Source organism: Mizuhopecten yessoensis, unplaced genomic scaffold (assembly GCF_002113885.1).
Source record: "Mizuhopecten yessoensis strain PY_sf001 unplaced genomic scaffold, ASM211388v2 scaffold8657, whole genome shotgun sequence".
NCBI classification, from domain to species: domain Eukaryota; kingdom Metazoa; phylum Mollusca; class Bivalvia; order Pectinida; family Pectinidae; genus Mizuhopecten; species Mizuhopecten yessoensis.
The window spans coordinates 367,311-393,472 of NW_018407656.1; the positions used below are offsets into that span (position 1 = coordinate 367,311).

The 26,162-nt window shown below is 39.1% G+C and overlaps 1 protein-coding gene across 17 annotated transcripts in view; it reads left to right on the top strand.

Annotated features, from left to right (window-relative positions):
- LOC110456312 (protein unc-13 homolog B-like) overlaps positions 1–26,162 on the top strand; it is a 206,445-nt gene that overhangs the window by 108,694 nt on the left and 71,589 nt on the right. For all 17 annotated transcript variants that reach the window (XM_021506965.1, XM_021506978.1, XM_021506962.1 and 14 more), the window contains one exon: positions 24,671–24,735. In XM_021506965.1, coding sequence (XP_021362640.1) covers positions 24,671–24,735 — 65 coding nt within the window. The remainder of the gene's footprint in view (positions 1–24,670; positions 24,736–26,162) is intronic.

A 26,162-nucleotide genomic window follows, 5' to 3' on the forward strand; every position in this document is an offset into this window, starting at 1 on the left:
CCCCCGGTTTAGACAGGTCTTATTATTAGCCTTCATGTTTTTTCCTCATTGTTAGCATTGTCTTTTCCAAAACTAACTTGTCTTTATTTGTATCCTTTTGTACAGCTGGGTGAACTAGAGCAGTTGGTTAAACTGGAAAAATCTTATCCCAGTTTGTGCCGAATTGTACGACTGTCGTAAAACAAACCCAGTGTCCTGTTCAATAACACAAAAATCATCGCTAACCTCCTGTAATTTAAAACTACATTGTACTCTTCTAGTGTGTCTGTAGTAGATATCATTCTACCATGGAGGCTGGCTGTGTCCTTTATAATTGATCTGTAAAATTACAGTCGAGCAGTGTCAAGTTATCCACCTAGAATGACAGACAGCTGGATAAGTTACATAGCACAATGGTTTTAATGACATATCAACATTACGGAATAGATATGGTCACAAAAATCCTGTAGTGGATATGTTCGATATGTAACAGAAAATAAACCCTGATGATATATATTACTGTGTAGTATTGTATCTAAACTGAAAGACATGTTTGACCTATTCTGATATTCAGTGGTGCGATCAGATTGGAAATATTGCCTTTGGTTTTACAACCCCTCTCCTCAACCCCAACCCCTAACCCCATCTCAAAGTTAGGAAGGTGGGATATATACTGAACTAGGTTGTCTCTCCATCTGTAAGTAAACAAACCATTTAAGTCTTAAAAATAATTTGTTTGGTTTGGTATAAAAATTTGAAATAACCAGATCAATTTGATATCAACAACAATTGAACTGTTATAAAGAATACTGCAATTAACACCCCAAAGTTATGGTGATAAGCCCACCCATATCTAATGCAGTTCAGTAGAAAACCTAAGAAATGTTATTTCTTTGTTTTGTAATACTCCCCCCTCCCTCCCCCACCTCTGTTTTAAGTCAGAGATTATATCTTGACCCCTGGGCTTACTGCAGGACAAATACAGTAGTTAATAATAGCTGAAATTTAAACAGAGCTACCTCAAACTTTCATTTGTATTCGCTTGGCCTTAAAAAACTGATTTACTGATTTACATATATGATGTCCCCTCAAAGGAAGACCAGCAGTTAATGGGCACAATAGCACAGAGACCATAGTTGTTCTGTTAGCGGCCAGCAATTAATGGGCACAATAGCAGAGACCATAGTTGTTCTGTTGGCGGCCAGCAATTAATGGGCACAATAGCACAGAGACCATAGTTGTTCCGTTTGCGGCCAGCAATTAATGGGCACAAATAGCACAGAGACCATAGTTGTTCTGTTAGCGGCCAGCAATTAATGGGCACAATAGCACAGAGACGATAGTTGTTCTGTTAGCGGCCAGGAAGTTGTACAATGTGAGTATTAGTTGTCACCGGGTTAAACTGAAATATAATTACGCATCACTATAACGGGAGTCAGGGGAAGCCTGCGAAGGTCTTTCAGGATGTCCGTCAGAAACATTGTCGTAACACTGTAGGGCATCACTAGATGGATGTCGGGTCCGCAAGTGACTGATCAAGTTAGCGTAGATTTAATGAATATAATTGTTTTATTAAATTTGTGTTATTGAAATTAGAACAGTATAGAATTTTTTATTCTGGATGTCTCCGAGAGCTTGGTTGACGGTCATGAGTTAAGGTCGAGATTGTTTGACTGACTCCTCAGCCACGGTGTACTGTGCTAGGAATGATTTTCAATGTTTGATCAGTTTGTATTACCTCTATGTAGTATTGAAATGTCTTCACAGGTCCTTGATCTTGGAATGGTCCATATAAGACATATAAGTTATGCAATTTGAAAAAATAATTGTTTTTTTTTCTGTTAAATCAACAAAAAATAATTGGTTTTTTTTCTGTTAAATCAACAAAAAATAATAAGATATTAATAACAGTAATGTATTTTACATACTTTCGTGATTTTGATATTAAATTTAAGTACTTGAATCAAGTCACTTAAACTTTTCTTTATCTTTTCTTTTCTCACCTTCTAATTTTTGTCTTCATGGCGATGTCTCCCTTTGCAGCTGTTTCCAATGACCTGGAATGTTGTGAGGATGATATCAAACTCTGAACAAAACCCAATACAGTCACGTAACCTTTTGTGCGAAGTGTAATGGGCATCGGAGGCAAATAACAATACGCTGGTGATCCAGACTGACATTTGAAATCTAAGTGCCATATGTGAACACAAATATCATTCCATTTTTTTAAAATTTCTATGGGGACTCCTTGCAAATTCTGGTGAATGTCAAGGTCAGTCCGGGCAGTGTGAACATTTTACTGGTATACAGTTTCCATCTCATTCGGCTCTGTTGAGGTCGTTCATTAGGAAAAAAAATACTCCTGGAAAAATATTGAGCAGCTTTTAAATGAATTTAGTTTGAAGCTTCCCATGGCTATACGCTTGGAATGAATCAATGAGGTGGTAATTAGGGTGATTTTTCAATTCGACTGGTTGAATAAAACTTTTCAGTTCCTGATCTGAGTTGAAACTTGAATTGTTACACTAGGTCTGCAATGCTCAGATCTAGAGGGCAAATATTAACCAAGCAAGATATGGACAACTAAGATTTAACCTCCAAAGGTGAAAGAGCTAAGTTGAATATCAGGAGTATTTAATATAGCTGTGTGGCTGCTAGAGATATAACGTGACACACCATCCATTCCCCATCCATCATAGGCACATGCATTTTCATTTAGAACAAACTATTTCAGAATGGTTGAGTTGATTAGTTTGACCTAATTTGGTCATTTGAGAATTGTTTGGCCAAGAGGACCTAACTTTGTATAAAAGGAAGGTATGGCCCCCTCAGGTCAAAGAGGTAAAGCCCAATAGGTGAAAAAATGTAAATCTTTAAAATCCCCTTTCAAAGGGGATTTTAATGTTAATTCGTCTGGCTGAGAACAAAATTAAACTTTTGAGAAAAATAAAGTTTAATTAGCTACTCCTTCAAAATGAGTAAAGTGATTTAGATCTGATTTGGTATGAGTGATACCTGGGTCAAGGGAACAATATGTTGTATAAATGAAGGGTATACATATGCCTCCCTCCCCCCTTGGGACTGAAGGGTGGGGCCAATAGAAAGTAAGATTTCAAGATTCTCATGACTAAAGTTTTGCCTGTTCTTAGCTTTTGTTCTTTGTACTCCATCAATATTCGAGTTGTGTATTTGGAATATTCTAAATTAAAAAGAAAAGACCAGGTGAGCTATAACGACCCTCTTGGGCCTCTTGTGTTTCAAAACATTTTAATGGGATTATTAGTGCCTATTTGACTTTCAACATTTCCAATCCCGGAAGTATATGATGATGACGCTATCACAGCTGTCGAGTTACAATCAGATGTCAAGGTGTATGCTAGCTGTTAGACTGATTCTTAACTCTGGAGTTGTGGGGTTTCATTTTATGTGCAGAATGCTTTATGCATTCAAACAGATCACTTTACAGTGTCTCAATGATTTAAAAAAAAATTGAAGTTCTAAGATTTAGTGTTGTAACCTTAGATCGTTTGGTGTAGCGAGTTTGATAACTGTCGCTGTACATGTGATAGCTTGGTGGTAAGGTGATGCAGTGGATGTGAAAAGGTATGGGGCTGTCTGCCCGACCATATGGGTTTTCTCCGGGTACTCCGGTTTCCTCCCACATTAACACACACACACACTAACATCTGGAACAACAAGAGTGATTGATGTAATTAATCTAAAGAACCTGTATCATAATTGTTATTAATTAAATAATGTTTGTATAGTATTGTATTTGCATGTGATAGCTCTCCTTATTGATACAGCTAGGTAGACATAGCACTGAGTCAATACGACGAAAAAGCATGATTAAATACTTCATAACAAATAATATATTTGGTTTCTTTTCTATTCACAGCATAATTTCTACAGAAGTTTAGATTTTGTACTGCAAAATCAATTACCAATTAATTAAATACAGCATATCTGTGAAATTGCTTCCAGAATTGTCAGAATAACACTTCTTGTAGGAAACTCACCTTTCCGATCACATTGGCTCTGATGTCAAAACTGATTGTTAAATCTTAATTTGTTATTTCACTGTTCTTAATGGAAATTAAAAAGTCAGGATTGTTGCGTCATGCTCTGCAATAAGTTCCTAGATGATGGCTTCTTGGGTGCATCTTGTATCGTACAAACATATAAATCCCGACGCCTCTAAGACTCAATCTTGCTATTAACAAATTGGCTGACTTTTATGTGTTTCACAGGTAATTGAATAAAGATTTTGGATTAACCATCAACAATATCAATGCTTGGCTGCCATTTCTCCGCCATCATTTCATCACAGCAATTGACATCTTTGGAGAGCTTTTTTGAACCTTCACCATAATTTAGATAATTATAAAGGTTTCATTTTGGGTTGATGTGATATTGATCCAAAACCATATAGCTCCTATATAAGTATAACTGAGATAATTATACAAAGTCGTTAACTCTTTATGTGCCCACATTATCTAAGATATTTGTGTCTACATATAGAGTCAATTTCACCAAATGTGAACAATTAGTACAGTATGGTATAGTTGTATACACACGTTTGCTGCAAACTCTTGCATTTAGTTAACAATAATAAATTTGTCTCCAACTAAGGAACAAAGGGGAACTTACGGTGTCATCCGAGTATCAAGTGTTGAGTTTGCGTTGTCAGCTTCAAACTTTGGCATAAGTCTGTTAATTGACATTATAATTGAAACGTATAACCTACAGTATTTGTACATAAGGAAGCTAATTGGCATGGAGGTCCCTGAGGGATCCCAGTGTTAAAACAGCAAAACAGCAAAAGAAAGAATTCTCCTTTTTTCTTACAGAGTTAAACTTGTTGCAGTCATTTTTAGAACAATTTCTTCGAATAGGCCAGCGTAACGCTTTTCTCAAATGCCCCTTGCTTAAGTATTCTGGGTGTTGTTATCCTGGGTCTTGGTGTCATGTTGCCTCTTGTTATTCCAGCACCTGGTTTTGCTGCGTCTAAAATGTTATCCTGGGTTTTGGTTGTCATACTTGTTATCCTAGCTGAGTCTTGGTTGTCATATGTGTTATGTTATCTTGAGTCATGGTGTCATAGGTCATGCTATCCTGGGTCTTGGTTGTCATACTTGTTATCCTAGCTGAGTCTTGGTTGTCATGTGTCTTGTTATCCTGGTCATGGTTGTCATATGTCATGTTATCCTAGCTGAGTCTTGGTTGTCATGTGTCTTGTTATCCTGGGTCTTGGTTGTCATATGTCATGTTATCCTGGGTCTTGGTTGTCATGTGTCTTGTTATCCTGGGTTTTAGGTGTCATGTGTATTGTTATCCTGGGTCTTGTCTGTCATGTGTTTTGTTATCCAGTGTCTTTGCTGTCATGTGTCTTGTTATCCTGGGTCTTGGCTGTCATTTGTCTTGTTATCCTGGGTCTTGGCTGTCATGTGCCTTGTTATCGTGGGTCTTGGCTGTCATGTATCTTGTTACCCTGGGTCCTGGCTGTCATGTGTTTTGTTATCCTGGGTCTTGGCTGGCATGTATCTTGTTATCCTGGGTCTTGGCTGTCATGTGTCTTGTTACCCTGGGTCTTGGCTGTCATGTGTCTTGTTATCCTGGGGCTTGGCTGTCATGTGCCTTGTTATCCTGGGTCTTGGCTGTCATGTGTCTTTTTATCCTGGGTTTTAGGTGTCATGTGTATTGTTAACCTGGGTCTTGTCTGTCATGTGTTTTGTTATCCAGTGTCTTTGCTGTCATGTGTCTTGTTCTCCTGGGTCTTGGCTGTCATGTGTCTTGTTATCCTGTGTCTTGGCTGTCATGTGTCTTGTTATCCTGGGTCTTGGCTGTCATGGGTCTTGTTATCCTGGGGCTTGGCTGTCATGTGTCTTGTTATCCTGGGTCTTTGCTGTCATGTGTCTTGTTATCCTGGGTGTTGGCTGTCATGTGCTTTGTTATCCAGTGTCTTTGCTGTCATGTGTTTTGTTATCCTGGGTCTTGGCTGTCGTGTGTCTTGTTATCCTGGGTCTTGGCTGTCATGGGTCTTGTTATCCTGGGGCTTGGCTGTCATGTGTCTTGTTATCCTGGGTCTTTGCTGTCATGTGTCTTGTTATCCTGGGTGTTGGCTGTCATGTGCTTTGTTATCCAGTGTCTTTGCTGTCATGTGTTTTGTTATCCTGGGTCTTGGCTGTCATGTGCCTTGTTATCCTGGGTCTTGGCTGTCATGTATCTTGTTACCCTGGGTCTTGGCTGTCATGTGTTTTGTTATCCTGGGTCTTGGCTGTCATGTGTCTTGTTATCCTGGGTCTTGGCTGTCATGTGTCTTGTTATCCTGGGTTTTAGGTGTCGGGTATCCAATGTTATTCAAGGTCTTATTATCCTTTGCAGACATTATAACCCCGTTTTACTGATAATGATGACTCCACAACCTACATACTTCAGACCTTATGAGTGATTACAAAAACACCTGTCTTTGTTCTTGGCTTCAGTTCTATAAGCCCAATTAACAAAATTGAAATATGTGCCTTGAATATCTGGGTATTAAACTTGAACAATTGTGTTTTATGACACGCCATTGTGAGAAAATATAACGTCTTCTAACTGTCACATTAACTCGTGAAAAGAGTTCCTTTTGGGGCTTTGTCTATATTTAGGCACAATTAACGTATTGGGGGGCCTTCTGGATCTTACTGTTGGCGAGTCCTAGCTCCTGGTGAGGCCGACTATTGGACTAATGAGTGGTGTCTAAGGCATTGTTACCTGTTATGTCATTTTGAAAGATTACTTCTATCTCACATACTTTTGCATATTTTCTGACATATGAAAAATGAAATGTAACTGAAGCCTTTTAAAGATGGGTAAAGAATGCTTCAATACTGTTTTTCTCATCTGAATGACTTTGTTTTTTACTGATGACTTTTTTCTTTAAAAGTTGAAGCATTGGAGATTCTCTGAGCTGGTTGATTAAAAACTTTTAGGAAATGTTTCAGCTGTCTAAGAATTGTGTGATTAGTGATTTCCAGGAGCTTCTGCCAGAATGACATCTTACAATAGACTGCAGCCGAAAAGTTGGATGTATTTATTGTGAAAGATTTGACGTATCTCAAATATATTTTTCAAACTCTTAGTTTCAATTTTGTTCTTATTTCTTTTGATGAAAAGTGAATTTTTCAATCCAATCATCACATGATCAAAATGTTCAATTGTTATGTTTTGATGGTGTGTTTTTTTCTGATTTAACAAAATATATATATATATAAAAAAAAAGGTGTGTTTCTGTCTTTAATGGAAGTAAATTGTAGGAATGACACTTTTAGACATGAAATGTTAACAGTACCAGTAAAAAGTCTCTCAAAATTGATTGGACAATGTTTTAAAAGATTGAAATATTATAGAGATGTTATTTACCTTTTGGTATTTCCACACACTATAATAGACAATATAAAATTGATTTAAGGGAATTGTTTCAGTTTTTGATATCCCTATAAATAGATTTTACAGTTATTGTGATGAAGAATTGAATTTACTAACTACTGCATCAGATGACGTTCGAGAATTCGGAGTTTGAACTGTAATATGCCACCAGTATTTGAAATACCATAATATGAATCAGGACTTATACTGTAATACATACATTATAGTGTAAGCTGATCTGTTTAACAGGTTTAAACAATAAATGACCGAATCTTTAGAACAACTTTTAAATCAAACATAGGAATACAATTTTATCTGTAAAAAAATAATCAAAATCTAACGTGTAATTTGTTCAGTAAAAAATTCTATTTTTTGTTCCTTTTCTATTATTTATTGGTTGTCTTTTGTAGAAATAGCATTCTTTTTAAGCAGGTTGATATATATTCAAATTAAATCGTTTTTTTCTGGTACGACTTGGTAACAAGATTGTGTCAGATTTGTAATTTTAATCATAAATAAAGATTTTTTTTCCGTCTTTTTATAAATCATTTAAAATATGTTTATAATGTAATTTTTTAAACCTCTGTCTACCTTATGAAAAAGCTTAATATATAAAATAAAAACGCTAAAACTGTTTTATATAGAGTAACAAACAATTTCCACATTCAACTATATTTATTATCAATAGATCATTAGTGTTGTAATTAATGTCAATGATAAAAGATCATAGGATATGGAAAAGCTTTCCTCTGTTAGCGAAACTAATTTTAATCAACCTCCTAAATCAGCCCTGATACGGACCTAATTCCATTCTATTTTCCATTAACACATTTAGTTGCTTTGTTATATTTGAGCAGAATTTTTTCACTATCTCGTAAACAAATGAAAATTCAATCTCAAGTCAATGGGGCATTTTATTGGAATATTCTCGATAGCACGATCAGAAACTCATCAAGGCATAACAGAACTACACGGCTCTTTACATTCCCAGCGAAACATGAGAAATTGATTTTTCGGTCCTTAGCGTATTCATTTGTTATTCCGCTGAGATAAAAAAAAATGCAAGCAAAGACATTCTGCCATTGACTATCCTGCGCCAATCATTGCAGAGCAGACAAGGTGCTAAACGCTTCTGATACCACTATTTTTTTGTATAATGGTTTGTTTTTGTGACGGAAAAACGTGGAAAGTTTATCACAGGTTTGAATCTTTTCCCACAGCTGCCATTCAACATCATAGAGGTTCCCCTGCCAGGAATGATATGACATTGATATTGTGTCAATGAAAATCAAATGATTTGTATAAATGGGTGTGACGACTTGAAATGTGGCGAACGATTTCTTACTTTGTCGCAGTGTTGTCAAGATGTCTACGTCTAAATCATCCTGGATCAATATGTATTTGATGGCAGTGTCGCCGACAAAAGTCAAGTGGTATTTCAAGAAGAGACTCTATCTTCACATGATACTTTCTTATTTGTGGATATGTATTCCTTTGCTTTAGTTGGTTTCTGGGGATATTTTATCAAGCCTCTGGGACATTTTCAGCCGTTGGATATTTTCATGGAGTTCAACTGTTTCCAATACATTCCTTATATGATCACGAGTGGATTGATATTTTCAGTAAGAGCTTAAATTTACTTACATTTTTTGCTTCAGATTGATGACGTGTTTAATTCTCAGTAGATATACTTAAATACTTCCTGGAAAACTCTATTTTTAAGCTAAAGATTTATGAAACTGTTTATTCTCCGAGGATAAATATAATTTCCTATATCTAAAATACAATAAAAGCCCTATTTATATTTTTCTCATTGGAAACTTTATTTTCTTGAACCAGGGTCAAATTCATACCTTTTCAACTTTCTGAATAGATGTTTTTTCTAATCAAATGCCTTCTAATAAATTATAATCTAATAAGCTCCTATTTATTGTGATAATTATTTTTGTGCATATGTATTTTTTCTGGAAGTCCTTTAATTTTATACAGATTTTCCACAGTGGATATATATTTTTCTGGATCTAAATCGATTTTTTAGTGAATAAATAATTTCTCGAGTTGTGGTTTTACATCTATTTGATGATATATTTTACAATTATAGTATTTGATTACACAGTGTAATGTATGTGTGTGATAGAATCAATTTGGGATCCATGTTTTGGAGAAAAGCAATTTTCAATACTGAACTTTGAAGTACCATGATGGCATTCGCTTCACCTGAAAAGAATTTTGACATGGTCAAAATGCAGCACCACATGGCTATTTGTCGTCGTAAAAGTGAAAATGACAAAAGTGAAATAAAAACCAGACGTTACCTGCTAGAAAATGATAACAACTTAGACCCAAGTTCACGGTTCTTCCGAAGAAAGTCCACCATAATTAATCCATCAGACATCAAATTACTTGAAAAACGGACATGGAGGCATACAGCGGAGACAGCGTACTCAACTCCAACATGGATGGCAATGTATCGGAGCTCTCTGATGCGGACAATGACGATCCCTAGGGCAAAAAACATACCAAACCTTTCCCAGGAGAGGGGGGTGTCTCTAAGTATGTCTTATCCACAGGTAAACATGATTATTAATTAATATACCTAATCTGCTGACAACCATCATAATAACCATGCTGCAACTACTTATTCCTTGTTGATAATATCCTGTGTTATAATTCCCTGTTATAACACCCTGTCCCACCTCAACCATTAACCACTGTTACACCAATGCCAAACTTCAACCACCGATTTCCACCCCACCACCCACCCCTGTACAAACCACGAGTATACCACTACACCAATGCCAAACTTGAACAACCAACCTCCACCCTATCACCCACCCCTATACAAACCACTGTTACGCCACCCTATCACCCACCCCTATACATACCACTGTTACACCACCCTATCACCCACCCTATCACCCACCCTTATACATACCACTGTTACGCCACCCTATCACCCTCCCCTATACATACCACTGTTACGCCACTCTATCACCCACCTCTATACATACCACTGTTACGCCACCCTATCCCCCACCCCTATACATACCACTGTTACGCCCCCCTATCACCCACCCCTATACATACCACTGTTAGGCCACTCTATCACCCACCCCTATACATACCACTGTTAGGCCACTCTATCACCCACCCCTATACATACCACTGTTCCGCCACCCTATCACCCACCCCTATACATACCGCTGTTACGCCACCCTATCACCCACCCCTATACATACCGCTGTTACGCCACCCTATCACCCACCCCTATACATACCACTGTTCCGCCACCCTATCACCCACCCCTATACATACCTCTGTTACGCCACTACCCTTCCTTTAACAACCACCCTCCACTCTATCACCCACCCCTATACATACCACTGTTCCGCCACCCTATCACCCACCCCTATACATACCACTGTTAGGCCACTCTATCACCCACCCCTATACATACCACTGTTACACCACTCTATCACCCACCCCTATACATACCACTGTTACGCCGCCCTATCACCCACCCCTATACATACCACTGTTATGCCACCCTATCACCCACCCCTATACATACCGCTGTTACGCCACCCTATCACCCACCCCTATACATACCGCTGTTACGCCACCCTATCACCCACCCCTAAACATACCACTGTTACGCCACCCTATCACCCAACCCTATACATACCACTGTTACGCCACTTCCCTTCCTTTAACAACCAACCTCCACCCTATCGCCAACCCCTATACATACCACTGTTACGCCACTACCCTTCCTTTAACTACCAATCTCCACCCTATCACCCACCCCTATACATACCTCTGTTACGCCACTACCCTTCCTTTAACAACCAACCTTCACCCTATCACCCACCCCTATACATACCACTGTTATGCCACCCTATCACCCACCCCTATACATACCGCTGTTACGCCACCCTATCACCCACCCCTAAACATACCACTGTTACGCCACCCTATCACCCACCCCTATACATACCGCTGTTACGCCACCCTATCACCCACCCCTAAACATACCACTGTTACGCCACCCTATCACCCAACCCTATACATACCACTGGTACGCCACTACCCTTCCTTTAACAACCAACCTTCACCCTATCACCCACCCCTATACATACCACTGTTCCGCCACCCTATCACCCACCCCTATACATACCACTGTTCCGCCACCCTATCACCCACCCCTATACATACCACTGTTACACCACTCTATCACCCACCCCTATACATACCACTGTTCCGCCACCCTATCACCCACCCCTATACATACCTCTGTTACGCCACTACCCTTCCTTTAACAACCACCCTCCACTCTATCACCCACCCCTATACATACCACTGTTCCGCCACCCTATCACCCACCCCTATACATACCACTGTTACGCCCCTCCCCTTCCTTTAACAACCAACCTCCACTCTATCATCCACCCCTATACATACCACTGTTACGCCACTACCCTTCCTTAAACTACCAATCTCCACCCTATCACCCAACCCTATACATACCACTGTTACGCCACTACCCTTCCTTTAACAACCAACCTCCACCCTATCGCCCACCCCTATACATACCACTGTTACGCCACTACCCTTCCTTAAACTACCGACCTCCGCTCTGCCATCTACCCATGTACAAACTATTGTTTAACCACTACGGTACCCAACCCCAACCACTGACCTCCAACCCAATACCCTCCCCCATACATGCCACTGTTATACCACTACCCAACTGAACCGCTGACCTCCACTCCACCACCCACCCCTATACATAACACTGTTACATGACACTTGTACCCAACCCCAGCCACCGACCTCAACACTTGTACCCAACCACAGCCACCGACCTCACCACTTGTACCCAACCCCATCCACTGACTTCAACACTTGTACCCAACCACAGCCACCGACCTCAACCACCGATTTCCACCCCACCACCCACCCCTATACATACCACTGTTACGCCACCCTATCACCCACCCCTATACATACCACTGTTACATGACCCTTATCCCCACCCCCAGCCACTGCCCTCAACACTTGTACCCACCCCCAGCCACTGACCTCCACACTTGTACCTAACCCAAGCCACCGACCTCCACACTTGTACCTAACCCAAGCCACCGACCTCAACACTTGTACCCAACCCCAGCCACTGACCTCCACTCTTGTACCCAATCCAAGCCACCGACCTCAACACTTGTACCAAACCCCAGCCACCGACCTCAACACTTGTACCCAACCACAGCCACCGACCTCAACACTTGTACCCAACCCCAACCACCGACCTCAACACTTGTACCAAACCCCAGCTACCGATCTCAACACTTGTACCCAACCCCAGCTACCGACCTCAACACTTGTACCCAACCCCAGCCACCGACATCAACACTTGTACCCAACCCCAGCCACGGACCTCAACACTTGTACCCAACCCCAGCCACGGACCTCAACACTTGTACCCAACCCCAGCCACTGACCTCCACTCTTGTCCCCAATCCAAGCCACCGACCTCAACACTTGTACCAAACCCCAGACACTGACCTCCACACTTGTACCCAACCCCAGCCACCGACCTCAACCCTTGTACCCAACCCCAGCCACTGACCTCCACTCTTGTACCCAATCCAAGCCACCGACCTCAAAACTTGTACCAAACCCCAGCCACCGACCTCAACACTTGTCCCCAACCACAGCCACCGACCTCAACACTTGTACCCAACCCCACCCACCGACCTCAACACTTGTACCCAACCCCAGCTACCGACCTCAACACTTGTACCCAACCCCAGCTACCGACCTCAACACTTGTACCCAACCCCAGCCACTGACCTCAACACTTGTACCCAACCCCAGCCACCGACCTCAACCCTTGTACCCAACCCCAGCCACTGACCTCCACTCTTGTCCCCAATCCAAGCCACCGACCTCAACACTTGTACCAAACCCCAGCTACCGATCTCAACACTTGTACCCAACCCCAGCTACCGACCTCAACACTTGTACCCAACCCCAGCTACCGACCTCAACACTTGTACCCAACCCCAGCCACCGACCTCAACACTTGTACCAAACCCCAGACACTGACCTCCACACTTGTACCCAACCCCAGCCACCGACCTCAACACTTGAACCCAACCCCAGCCACTGACCTCAACACTTGTACCCAACCCCAGCCACCGACATCAACACTTGTACCCAACCCCAGCCACGGACCTCAACACTTGTACCCAACCCCAGCCACGGACCTCAACACTTGTACCCAACCCCAGCCACCGACCTCAACCCTTGTACCCAACCCCAGCCACTGACCTCCACTCTTGTCCCCAATCCAAGCCACCGACCTCAACACTTGTACCAAACCCCAGCCACCGACCTCAACACTTGTACCAAACCACAGCCACCGACCTCAACACTTGTACCCAACCCCAGCCACCGACCTCAACACTTGTACCAAACCCCAGCTACCGATCTCAACACTTGTACCCAACCCCAGCTACCGACCTCCACCCTTCACCCATCTACCTACAAATCACTGTTAAACCACTTCCCTACCTCACCCCTGTACGATGAGACTGTTATACCACTACCCTACCTTAACTTACGCTCCCATCCCACAACCCACCTTAATACAAACGACTGTGACATGTATCCCTAACTCGACCACCAACCTCTACATTTGGCCAATATTCATCATTATTAGCTACAAACTATAGCTTCCTCAGTCACATTTAACCTAGACAATGGCCATCATGTCTCTGTTATTGAGTAAGAAGTCTTCTTTATAAGAAGATTTCCAAGGGAGCTGGTATCCTATAAGTGCTTTGTAATGAACAGACTTATTTATTTCATAAGTTAAGAGGATTTTGTGACCTACATCATGGTTTGAATAATTAAACAAGTCATTTGCTTGGCTTCAGTTTCTAGGCTTATTCAGCCTGGGTTCTCAGCATGATAGTACTATATTTGTTTTACACTAAATACTGTAAACTTGAGGGACTTGAGCAAGTCTATCCCTGATACTGGACTGTTGTAGCTTATGGAGGCTCCACCCTTTTGCAATTAACCAGCAGAATTCATTGAAAGTTTCATATAATGGTTATATGTCACTATGTAGAGATGATTTTATGAAAATCTAAGCATTCCGATTAACTGGGGATTTTTTGTAAAAATACCGAAAAATTGCATTTTTTTACAAATTTAACACTTTCACATTTTTTGAGTGTGTGGCATTGTTCAAAACTATTACAACAATAAAATAATGAAAAGAAGCATTGCTACTCAACCCTACAAATATTTTATTTATCTTAAAATATCTTAATCACGTTACACTAAGTGTTTTTTATTGAAATTTTAGGGATAAAAAATAGTTATATACAAGCTAAAAGCAAACAGGACACATAGTTTTATTCAAATACAGTAAAAATTGAACCAATTACACACAAAGCCTTAATAGTTTATTTATTTTACATTTTTACAATCATTTTGATCCTGATGAGAGTTGTCTACCTTGAAAAATATTGACAACAAAAATCGTAGCGACCCCGAGCTTGTAAACTAGTGTTAGCACGTGAAATGTACAGGTGAGGTTAGTAAACAAAGCACATCAGTCTGGATTCCATGCGCCTCATATACGACCTTCTTCAAGTTGTCTGATTGTATGTCAATGTCTTCCCGTGAGTTAATTAAGGTCTTTGTATTATACATACATGCCATATCTAACGATTTTGGCGTGAGACTCGTGAAAATTGCCTTCGAAAAAATCGTCACAGCTTGAGACCCATTTCTCAGGAATTTCAATCGGTCGCCAGCCACTTAAATTACAGGCCAGGCCAATTATGGGCGGATTGGTCGAGTGGTTAACACTCCGGCCTTCCAAGCAGGCGGCCGGGGATCGATCCCCGAAGTCGCTGTACGCATAGAATATTAGAGAAAATGTTTTACTCCTGCCCACACAACTCCAACAACCCAGGTGGAGTATAAAATGGTCTGGGGTGGGTGTTGCGGTATCTGTGCTGTAGCATTCAAGTGAGGTGGCACTATAATAAATGATACTGTTGGAAGCAGGGTCCCACTACAAACAGAACACAATACATCTCCAGCACACACACAGACATACACACATATGGAGATATTAGCCAGGTGGCATAGGACTAGTAGTTAGCGCCTGATAAGGCAGCTCCTGCGAATTCCTCAATATTGTATAGATTAATATATATATGCTTATTGTATTGACTGTATAAAATTATATATATATGTACTGTAAAGCGCTTTAGAGTGGCTTATCTTAGCTAGATAGGGCGCTATATCAAATGTTGTATATTATTAATAGCAGTATAGGTGTGAAAGTTGTGAATGGCCATGTGTATTACTAAGGGTGGGAAGTCCTTAAGTTAAGGACTTGCCTAAGTATATCCCTGATATTGAACTGTAGATATAACTGGGGTAGGATGAGTTATTAGGACTTGAGTAAGTCCATCCCTGATAGGAGACTGCAGATAACTGGGTTACAGTGAGTTAGTTAAAGGACTTGAGCAAGTCTATCCCTGATATGGGACTGTTGATATGACTAGGGTACGTAGCATGAGTTAAGGGCTTGAGTAAGCCTATCCCTGACCCAGGACTACAGATTTAATTACTGAGGTAATTACTCTTACTTAAGGACTTGAGTATTAACTTCCAGCTTATGTATCTAAGGACCTGCTTTATTTAGGCACCTTGGGCACCCACTCAACACCTGGCTAGACAGTAAGTTCGCTCTAAATCTGTTGATATAAATGATGAGCTACCCAGTGTAAGCCGGAGTGGCGGGTTTTTCTAGAGCAGGTGATATCAGTTGGTATGTGGTTAAGGTAACATAGTCCCTTAAGGCATGTTATCGCAAATAGGATCCAAAGCTAGTTTTCAAATTCTTCGTCCAGTTTTATCACGTAGACATTTATGATAGATCCTTTAATTTACTAATTTAGATATCAGTTGGTCAAATGCAAGCATATACTGATCCCAAATGGCTACTCAACTTCACCAAATATATAGCAGACCCTATGTGTTGTGAGTGTAAGGTTAGGGACTTGAACAGGTCTATATAGTAAACCCTGTTAGATTCTGTGCTGCAGGCCTATATATATTACTAAGTGGATTGTCATGCTCAGCTGGCCATTAGGTGGCTAATAAGGATAAGTCTAACACTCAAGTGTGACCAAGGGTCATTACTGGTCATTTGATAGATAAGATAAATAAACAAAACTTTAACACTAATACACCTCAAATTCTACCTGGGACTGGTCAACATAGAAAAATAGGTTCTAGTTCCCATAATCTCACTATATCTAGCCTAACATTGAAGGTTTACAGCGCAGTACTTCTTAAACATATTCAGTTCCTTTCCTGTGGTGTTTTACCCCCAAAGCATGCTTTATTTGTATCCACTGTGATCTGTCTGGACAGAAAGAAAATGGTAAGATTAGTTTAATGTGACCAGCTGGTGTGACCAACTCTGGACCCATAGTATTGAGAGCAAAGGTCAGAACCAGCCTAGATTTAAAATGGTCAGTTTTAGCTGTATAACAGAACATGTATACTGTTTTGCTGTATAGCAGTACATTTTGATTGATGCTGGTGAATTATATATTGTTTATTTATTGGCAGTAATAATACAATTGGTTTGCTGTAATGGTTGCTCTGAGTATAACCACAGCTCTTTTGCAGCTTTGCTGTTATTGTTCAATAATTCAGCTTTGCTGTTATCATATTGTTCAAACTGCTGTTACTGCTCAGCAGTGAATCAACTTTGCTGTTATTGTTCTGAAGAACAGCCTTGCTGTTATATTGTTCTGAAATACACAATTTTGCCTTTATTGTTAAGTAGTACAGCCTTGCTGTTTATTGTAAAGTGGTACAGCCTAGCTGTTATTATTCAATAGTACAGCCTTGCTGTTATTGTTAAGTATGCAGGTTTGCTGTTATTGTTCAGTAGTATAGTCTTGCTGTTATTGTTCAATAGTACAGCCTTGCTGTTATTGTTCAGTAATTTAGCTTTGCTATTATTGTTCAGTAATACAGCCTTGCTGTTATTGTTCAGTAGTACAGCCTTGCCTTTATTAGGGCCCCGTATCGTAGATACGGGTGCCCTATATATATACTGTCTGTCTGTCTGTCTCTGTCTGTCTGTCTGTCCACAAATTTTGTTCCTGGCTGATAACTTTTGTATTTATTGACTGATGTACATGAAACTTGGTCAAGATGTTCAGTTCACAAAAATATATATTGAGGTAAAAAGTCAAGGTCAAAGGTCAAGGTCATAAGGTTCAAAGGTCAAGGTCAAATTTTACATCTTTTCACTGATGAACATTTTGTTATGACATTATGAAGCAAAGTTGATCAGAAGTAAACAAGGAGTCAACTGACTAAAGGTCAAGGTCATCGGGTCAGGGGTCAAGGTCAAAATTTGTGGTTTTTCACTGGTGAACATTTCGCTATGACATTAGTGAGCAAAATTGTTCGGAATTAAACAAAGAGACACACTGAGGTAAAAAGTCGAGGTCAAAGGTCAAGGTCATTAGATTCAAAGGTCAAGGTCAAATTTTGCATCTTTTCACTAATGAACATTTTGTTATGACATGATGAAGCAAAGTTGATCAAAATTAAACAAGGAATCAACTGACCAAAGGTCAATGTCATTGAGTCAAAGATCAAGGTTAAATTTTGTATTTTTTCACTGGTGAACATTTCGCTATGACACTTTGAAGCAATGTAGCTCAGAATTAAACAAGGAGTCAATTGACCATAGGTCAAGGTCACTGGGTCAAAGGTGAAGGTTAAATTTTGTACCTTTTCCCTGATGAACATTTTGTTATGACATTATGAAGCAATGTTGTTTAGAACTTAACACAGAATCAACTGACCTTAGGTCCAGGTTACGGGGTGCAAAAGGTCAAGGTCAAGTTTTGTATTTTTCACTGATGAACATTTTGTTATGATATTAAGAAGTAAAGTTGGTCGGAATTAAAGAATAAGTCAACTGACCAAAGATCAGGGTCACTGGGTTAAGGGTCAAGGTCATTTGGGTCCAAGGTCAAAGACAAAGTGGATCTCTGACTTTGACCTTGGCTCTTGATGGAGGAGGTATATAAGGTGAAATAAAAAAAATCCAAGCTAACAAATGAATATTGCACCGGTATTTACATTTCTGTTAGCCCAGCAAATATGGAGGTGGAAGGAAACAAGACTCACATCATAGTACATGAAAAATGTATATTTTGCTTCCTTGCGATTCTTTTTGAAGTCCAAATATCAAACATCAAGCTCAGCTATATGGGCAGATTGCTTCTTGATGATTATGGGGGATATATTGCCACAAGACGGGGCCCTTACTGACCTGTCAGTGTTCTAGTTGTTCTGAAGTACACAGCTTTACCTTTATTGTTAAGTAGTACAGACTTACTGTTATTGTTCAGTAATTCAGCCTTCTTGTTATTGTTCAATATAACAGCTTTGCTGTTATTGTTCTGAAGTATACAGCTTTGCTGTTATTTGTTATTGTTCAGTAATACAGCTTTGCCTTTATTGTTAAGTAGTACAGCCTTGCTGTTATTGTTCAGTAATACAGTCTTGCTGTTATTGTTCTGAAGTACACGGCTTAGCCATATTGTTAAGTAGTACAGCTTTAGTGTTATTGTTCAGTAATACAGCCTTGCCTTTATTGTTCAGTAATACAGCCTTCTTGTTATGTTCAGTAATACAGCTTTGCTGTCATTGTTCAGTAATACAGCTTTGCCTTTATTGTTCAGTAGTACAGCTTTGTTGTTATTGTTCAGTAATACTGTTTTGCTGGTATTGTTCTGAAGTACACAGCTTTGCTGTTATTGTTCTGAAGTACACAGCCTTGCTGTTATTGTTCAGTAGTAAAGCATTGCTTGCATTGTAGTACAGCTGAATTTGCTGTTATTGTTCAGAATTCAGCTTTGCTGTTATTCAGTATTTGTGGGTTGCTGTTGCTGTTGAGCTTTTAGTTTATTGTTCAGCAGTACAGTTTGCTGTTACCTGTACGAAATTTTCTAGGTGGATTCTGGGCGGACTATTTAAGAAAATCCTGTCTAATATTCGCCATTTCAAACAGTAAGGAAAAACACTACCAGTTTGACAGGATGTTGGTGGAAAGCAGGCGGATTCTGGGTAGAATCTGTTGCAAAAATATTTAAATGAGCTTAAGCGAATTCCGCCAAGCAAATATTTTTACCTAGGCCAGGAAATCCCGCCCAAAAAATCCGTCAACTTATAGACGGAATCGGCCAAGCAATATTTTTACCTAGCCCGGGAAATCCCGCCCAAAGAATCCGTCAACTTATAGGCAGAATCCGCCAAGCAATATTTTTACCTAGGCTAGGAAATCCCGCCTAAAGAATCCGTCAACGGATTGGCTTTGTCCTTAACTAAGTACAAACTAAGTCTTTCTTTTCATTTTAAAGTTCAGTCCCTTATGTTCTTTTTAACTTCCTTACGAGCATTGCTGACTTGCTCGGTGAAGGCCTCATTAAGGAGGAATTCTCCAACTTCCACGTCTTGTTTTTTTTACACCAGACAACCACGTAGTCTGTAAAAGAGAAATTATTCTAAGATTTTCAACATCAGCGAATGTAAATGTTGCTGAAATGGTTAAAGTGAAGCAATATTGCAAGCATATAATATAATTAACTACCTAATATACCAGTTTTGCATGCAAGGTCATCATTTAGTAATACAGCTTTACTGTTATTGTTCAGTAATACAGCTTTACTGTTATTGTTCAGTAATACAGCTTTGCTGTTATTGTTAAGTAATACAGCTTTGCTGTTATTGTTAAGTAGGACAGCTTTGCTTTTATTGTTCAGTAATACAGCTTTGCCTTTATTGTTAAGTAATACAACCTTGCTGTTATTGTTAAGTAGTACAGCCTTGCTCTTATTGTTAAGTAGTACAGCCTTGCTGTTATTGTTAAGTAGTACAGCCTTGCTGTTAGTGTTTAGTAGTACAGCCTTGCTGTTAGTGTCTAGTAGTACAGCCTTGCTGTTATTGTTAAGTAGTACAGCCTTGCTGTTATTGTTAAGTAGTACAGCCTTGCTGTTATTGTTAAGTAGTACAGCCTTGCTGTTATTGTTAAGTAGTACAGCCTTGCTGTTATTGTTAAGTAGTACAGCCTTGCTGTTATTGTTAAGTAGTACAGCCTTGCTGTTATTGTTAAGTAGTACAGCCTTGCTGTTATTGTTAAGTAGTACAGCCTTGCTGTTATTGTTAAGTAGTACAGCCTTGCTGTTATTGTTAAGTAGTACAGCCTTGCTGTTATTGTTAAGTAGTACAGCCTTGCTGTTATTGTTAAGTAGTACAGCCTTGCTGTTATTGTTAAGTAGTACAGCCTTGCTGTTATTGTTAAGTAGTACAGCCTTGCTGTTATTGTTAAGTAGTACAGCCTTGCTGTTATTGTTAAGTAGTACAGCCTTGCTGTTATTGTTAAGTAGTACAGCCTTGCTGTTATTGTTAAGTAGTACAGCCTTGCTGTTATTGTTAAGTAGTACAGCCTTGCTGTTATTGTTAAGTAGTACAGCCTTGCTGTTATTGTTAAGTAGTACAGCCTTGCTGTTATTGTTAAGTAGTACAGCCTTGCTGTTATTGTTAAGTAGTACAGCCTTGCTGTTATTGTTAAGTAGTACAGCCTTGCTGTTATTGTTAAGTAGTACAGCCTTGCTGTTATTGTTAAGTAGTACAGCCTTGCTGTTATTGTTCAGTAGTACAGCCTTGCTGTTATTGTTAAGTAGTACAGCCTTGCTGTTATTGTTAAGTAGTACAGCCTTGCTGTTATTGTTCAGTAATACAGCCTTGCTGTTATTGTTAAGTAGTACAGCCTTGCTGTTATTGTTCAGTAATACAGTTTTGCTGTTATTGTTCTGAAGTACACAGTATTGCTGTTATTGTGCTGAAGTACACAGTATTGCTGTTATTGTTCTGAAGGACACAGCTTTGCTGATATTGTTCGGTAGTAGAGCCTTACTGTTATTGTTCAGTAGTACAGCTTAATTTGCTGTTATTGTTCAGAATTCAGCTTTGCTGTTATTCAGTATTTCAGGGTTTATGTTGAGCTTTTAGTTTATTGTTCAGCAGTACAGTTTGCTGTTTATTTTGTTCTGTAGTACAGTTTTACTGTAATTGTTCAGAAGAACAGTCATGATTTGCTCAGTAAATTCCAAGGTCTTATAAGCAGCTTAGCTGTATGATAATTTTTCTTATCAATAGAAAGTACATGTCTACTGCATTAAAGGTTTGATTTTGTGTTGTATATAAAATCCTTAGAAATAATGTTTACCTAGACTTGTCCGGGTTCGGCCTCCTCTGCTTTTGATATAGCCAGTCTACGTTTCTCTACATACCTACAGGTAGACCGGATCTTACACTTTCAAACTCAGTGAGGCGCTTAGCCTGTGTATTCCCATACTACTTGCCTGAATGACAGAATTATGGGCCAATTCTTGTTATTGTTCAACATCCCACATATAGGTATATACAGATGTAATTGGAACAGTTAAAATTGCTCAAAGTCCTATCAAATAACCACGGAGCTGTTTACCGGAGCTGTTTACCAGAACAGCCCTGGTGGGACAGGTGTTGTGTGGACAGAAACTCACTCAAAGTTTAGTGGAATGCAGGTAAATACCAACATCAGAAATCACCAGTATTACAGAGTGTTTAAGTTATTCCTGGCGACAAATCTAATGCTGACTGGGTGTTGATGAAAGTGCATTAGAATCAATATTTTGAACTCTTCGGGAAATGTGTCGTCTGCTCAAGTGACTATTGGTAGCAGTCGCATTGTATTGTGCTCACTTTGAGTGACACAGTAAATGTTTTATAGTTTATGAAGTAATTTACTGCTAGAAAATATTTATCTTGTTTGAGTTTATATCTGGAAAAGTGAAGCTAAATTTATATCTGGAAAAGTGAAACTAAACCTAATGAACCAGATAAATGTCATTTACAGTCATCAGTTAAATATTCCGTAATCAGATTTATCATGTCTTTTATTGCTTGTATGATTCTGCAGATATCTTCTGCAGGACATTGATTTGTATTGAAAAGCAGGACGCACCTCATTGGAATGAAAGTATGGTGGGAGAAGGGTCCAGTAAGGGGGGGNGGGGGGTATATTATGGAGGCAAGACTATTTCAGACTTACATAACCTCATACATGAATGTTTGGTCAGTGCTCTTAGCAGGATATGGAATTTATTACACCAGGGGTGCGTGAACACTGATAGGATATGGAATTTATTATACCACCTGCGTGAACACTGATTAGGAGATGGAATTTATTACACCACCTGCGTGAACACTGATTAGGATATGGAATTTATTACACCACCTGTGTGAACACTCAGATATATGGAATTCATTACACCACCTGCCTGAGCAGATGATAAGCGCCAGTGGTATGCTCAATCTATGTAGTGGTTGATGTATGGAAGGTGTTTGAAAATATCAAATATGATTACCTATATTTATTGTAAACGTGCTACAAATTTAGAGATAATCTTTAGTGGTGGACACTGATCAGGACTGCTAATTCATATTTGCAATGCTAATATGTATCCAAATTTACCTCTGCAAATCAACCTTTGATTTACTTTGTCAGTAACACCTTGTAATTGGTCCATTTTGCTCATAATCATAAGACTATACCATAGTACGTCTATAACCATGGAAAAACTCTAATAATAAAACATAAAAGCGCTGATATATATATAAGATTGCACAATTTGAACATCTCATGCTGAGTGCTAAAACTCTGACAGCACCCACAGTAGTTTGACATTTTTCTCTAAGACAAGAAGGGTGCCATACACATTGAAATCAATGGTTCCTGTGACATCATTATAGCCGACAATATTCGTTTGTGTTTAATTAACAAGATAGATGGATATAACCTTCTGTTGGTACATTTGTAAGTCATTCCTCCGTGTTTCTTGCTGCAGGAAATATATTTCTGAACAGATTTTGATCAACTTCCTACATTTGTACTACCTGGTATATGGTAGAGTATCAGATTGATTTGCTGTCATCCTTTTACTAAGAAATACATTGCCTTATATTTTCTTTATTTAAATGAAACAGTTTTCAATCAAAATGAAATTTCATCAATCTTTAAGGTACAATAAGGAATGGTCCATCACCAGGAAAAAATCTGTTTTAGTGAAACTTATGTGTTAAAATGTCTGATTTCTGTAGAATACACATTTTAGCTTCTTTTCGCGAATATACGGACAGAATTTCCTCAACAGAATACGCTTATCACAGTTGTCATTAATAATCATATTTAGTTTAGCGATCTTTGAAACTGACATGGACAGATTTGTAACGGAAGTGGCTTAACTGTGATGGACATTTACACATGTTTGTTTCCAGCGTTGATAACAGTGACTTATACGTCAATGTCGAGTTTATAAGATACAAACCTGTTTCTAGCTGTCATCAATGTCTTCATTTTGTATGTTCTGGGCCCCACAATAAAGATGCATATGCCCTATAGTTAAGTCTGTCTGTCTGTCCGTCTCTGTCTTGTCTTGTCTTGTCTTGTCTGTATGTCTGTATGTCTGTCTATCTGTCTGTCTGTCAACACTTTTTTTCCAGAGATTTTCTTTGAAATTTGACATGTTGATGAACTATGAAATGCAAATGTGCAATAGAGGTCAAGGTCACTGTTACTATGAATAGACCTTGGATTTGGAGGGGTAGGGGGAAGAGTCGGTACATGGCAAGGTCCTTGCTGACCTGTCGGTGTTCTAGTTTGGTTCATATATACCACTGACCATTTTGTGTACTGTACACATTTTTTAAATCAAGGAGATTTGAGGTGTGGGAGGTTTATAATATGATGATCTGATGTAAGCATGTTTTTTCCTGCCGATAATTACCATATTTTTCTGACAATAAGCAACATGCCTGGTAATAAGCGGATCCATATAACACATCAATTGCTTTTCAGTAGATATTGATTTAAATGATATTTCAGTGTCCTGTAATAAACCCCCTCCCAATCCCCTAACCCCTACCTTATCTGGGAGATCTTACTTTCAGCACCTTGTGGCAAGGAAAAAAATGCAAAGTACAGGAAGAGTCGAGCTTCTGAAAGGCTTTAATTTCCATGCATTTGTTTTTTCTTAAAATATGGAATTTGTTTATTTTTTATATTAAATCATAATTGACGTGCTTGGTGATAAACTATTATTGTGTTTTTTAGCCCGGTACTCTGATGGACGGTGACGTGTCAGACGACCATGGACACGGGATACAGCACAATGGCGGGTAAGTGTGGTCCAAGGTCAATACTGGAAATCTCTTCCTTTTCATGTGTGTACCGAACACTCTGCCTGTTGTCATTTTAATTTCAAATTCAGATCGAAAACTAAGAATATATATCTTTTTCGAAGTGCTAGTTTTGGCATGGTTAATTTCATGTAATAAACAAGAATAAATTTAAACAAACTTATGATATCAGGCTGTCGGAGATTTTCTTTGAATTGGGAAATGTTTCCTACAAGAAGAACTCATAAACCAAAGGGGGAAAGAGTTTGAAGTCCAAACCGCCTTGGTTGGGTCCATACCTGGTTACAGGCTCTAAAAAATTGTCTGTGGATTCTGTAATACTTCCATTTGAGATTTGTTACTATATATATATAAGTCACTGAATACATTTATTCGTTAGCATGTGTTAGGTAGAATCACCCCAAAATCACTTAAATTCACATTGTGAAACAAGGATGAAACTTGTGTTGCTATATGTAACTTCCTCCTTGGATTTTACCAGAAGCCACAAGCCACAAGATTTACACAAAGCGATAAAGTAAAGCACTTACAGCCCCAAGTGCATCCTTTCCCATCGTGGAAGGGTATCGACCAATGTTGGGATGGGTCTAAGTTATTTAGAAAACAAAAAGTACTTTTCAATCCCTTAGTTTAGTATCTGCTAGAGCTTAGTGACAAAAGATCAGATCGCAGTGGGCCTGAGGGTTATTGCCGACAGCAGCAGGCAAACGAGCTGAGCAACTGATTTCTGTGGATTGCTGTTTCTGAAAGATACAATAGCATACTGTTGTTCTTGTAGACTGAATATTAGCATGATATTTGAATTCGCAAACAAAACATTTTTGATAGGAAAATATGCATCTGAGTGACTCCAACTAGAAACCATTAGACGTTATCATTTAAGACCAAAGTTTCAAATATTTTTCTTTTCTGTTTTGATTTGTATAAATTTGCAATGTGAAGGTGCAATGCAAAAATACTTATGTTAGAAGGAATGTATCGGAGATCGTATTTCTTGACCTAAAAGTGGACGTCGGGCCATGTACAGTAAGCCGGACCCTATTGTTCAATTATCCAGGCCTATAGGTGTCACACACTGACAACTTACCTGAGTTTCACTGGTGGACCCTTACCGTGTATTTTTTTCATTTTTTCGTTTAATTTTCAAAAATCGTTTAGTTGTTCTCTTTTTGTGTGTATTTTTTGGATTATAGTTTATATTTGACGAGTCACCGTTTATTGTTTAAACCGACGTTTATTCTTCGCAGACTTGTGTTTAGTTTTGAGTATAACAGTTTGTTTTTAAAACAGAGTGTTTGTTTTATAAATGCATGTTAACTTTTCACGGAACAGAGTTTGTTTTATAACTACATGTTTACTTTTCTTGGCCCAGTGTTTGTTTAATAACTGCATGTTTACTTTTCACG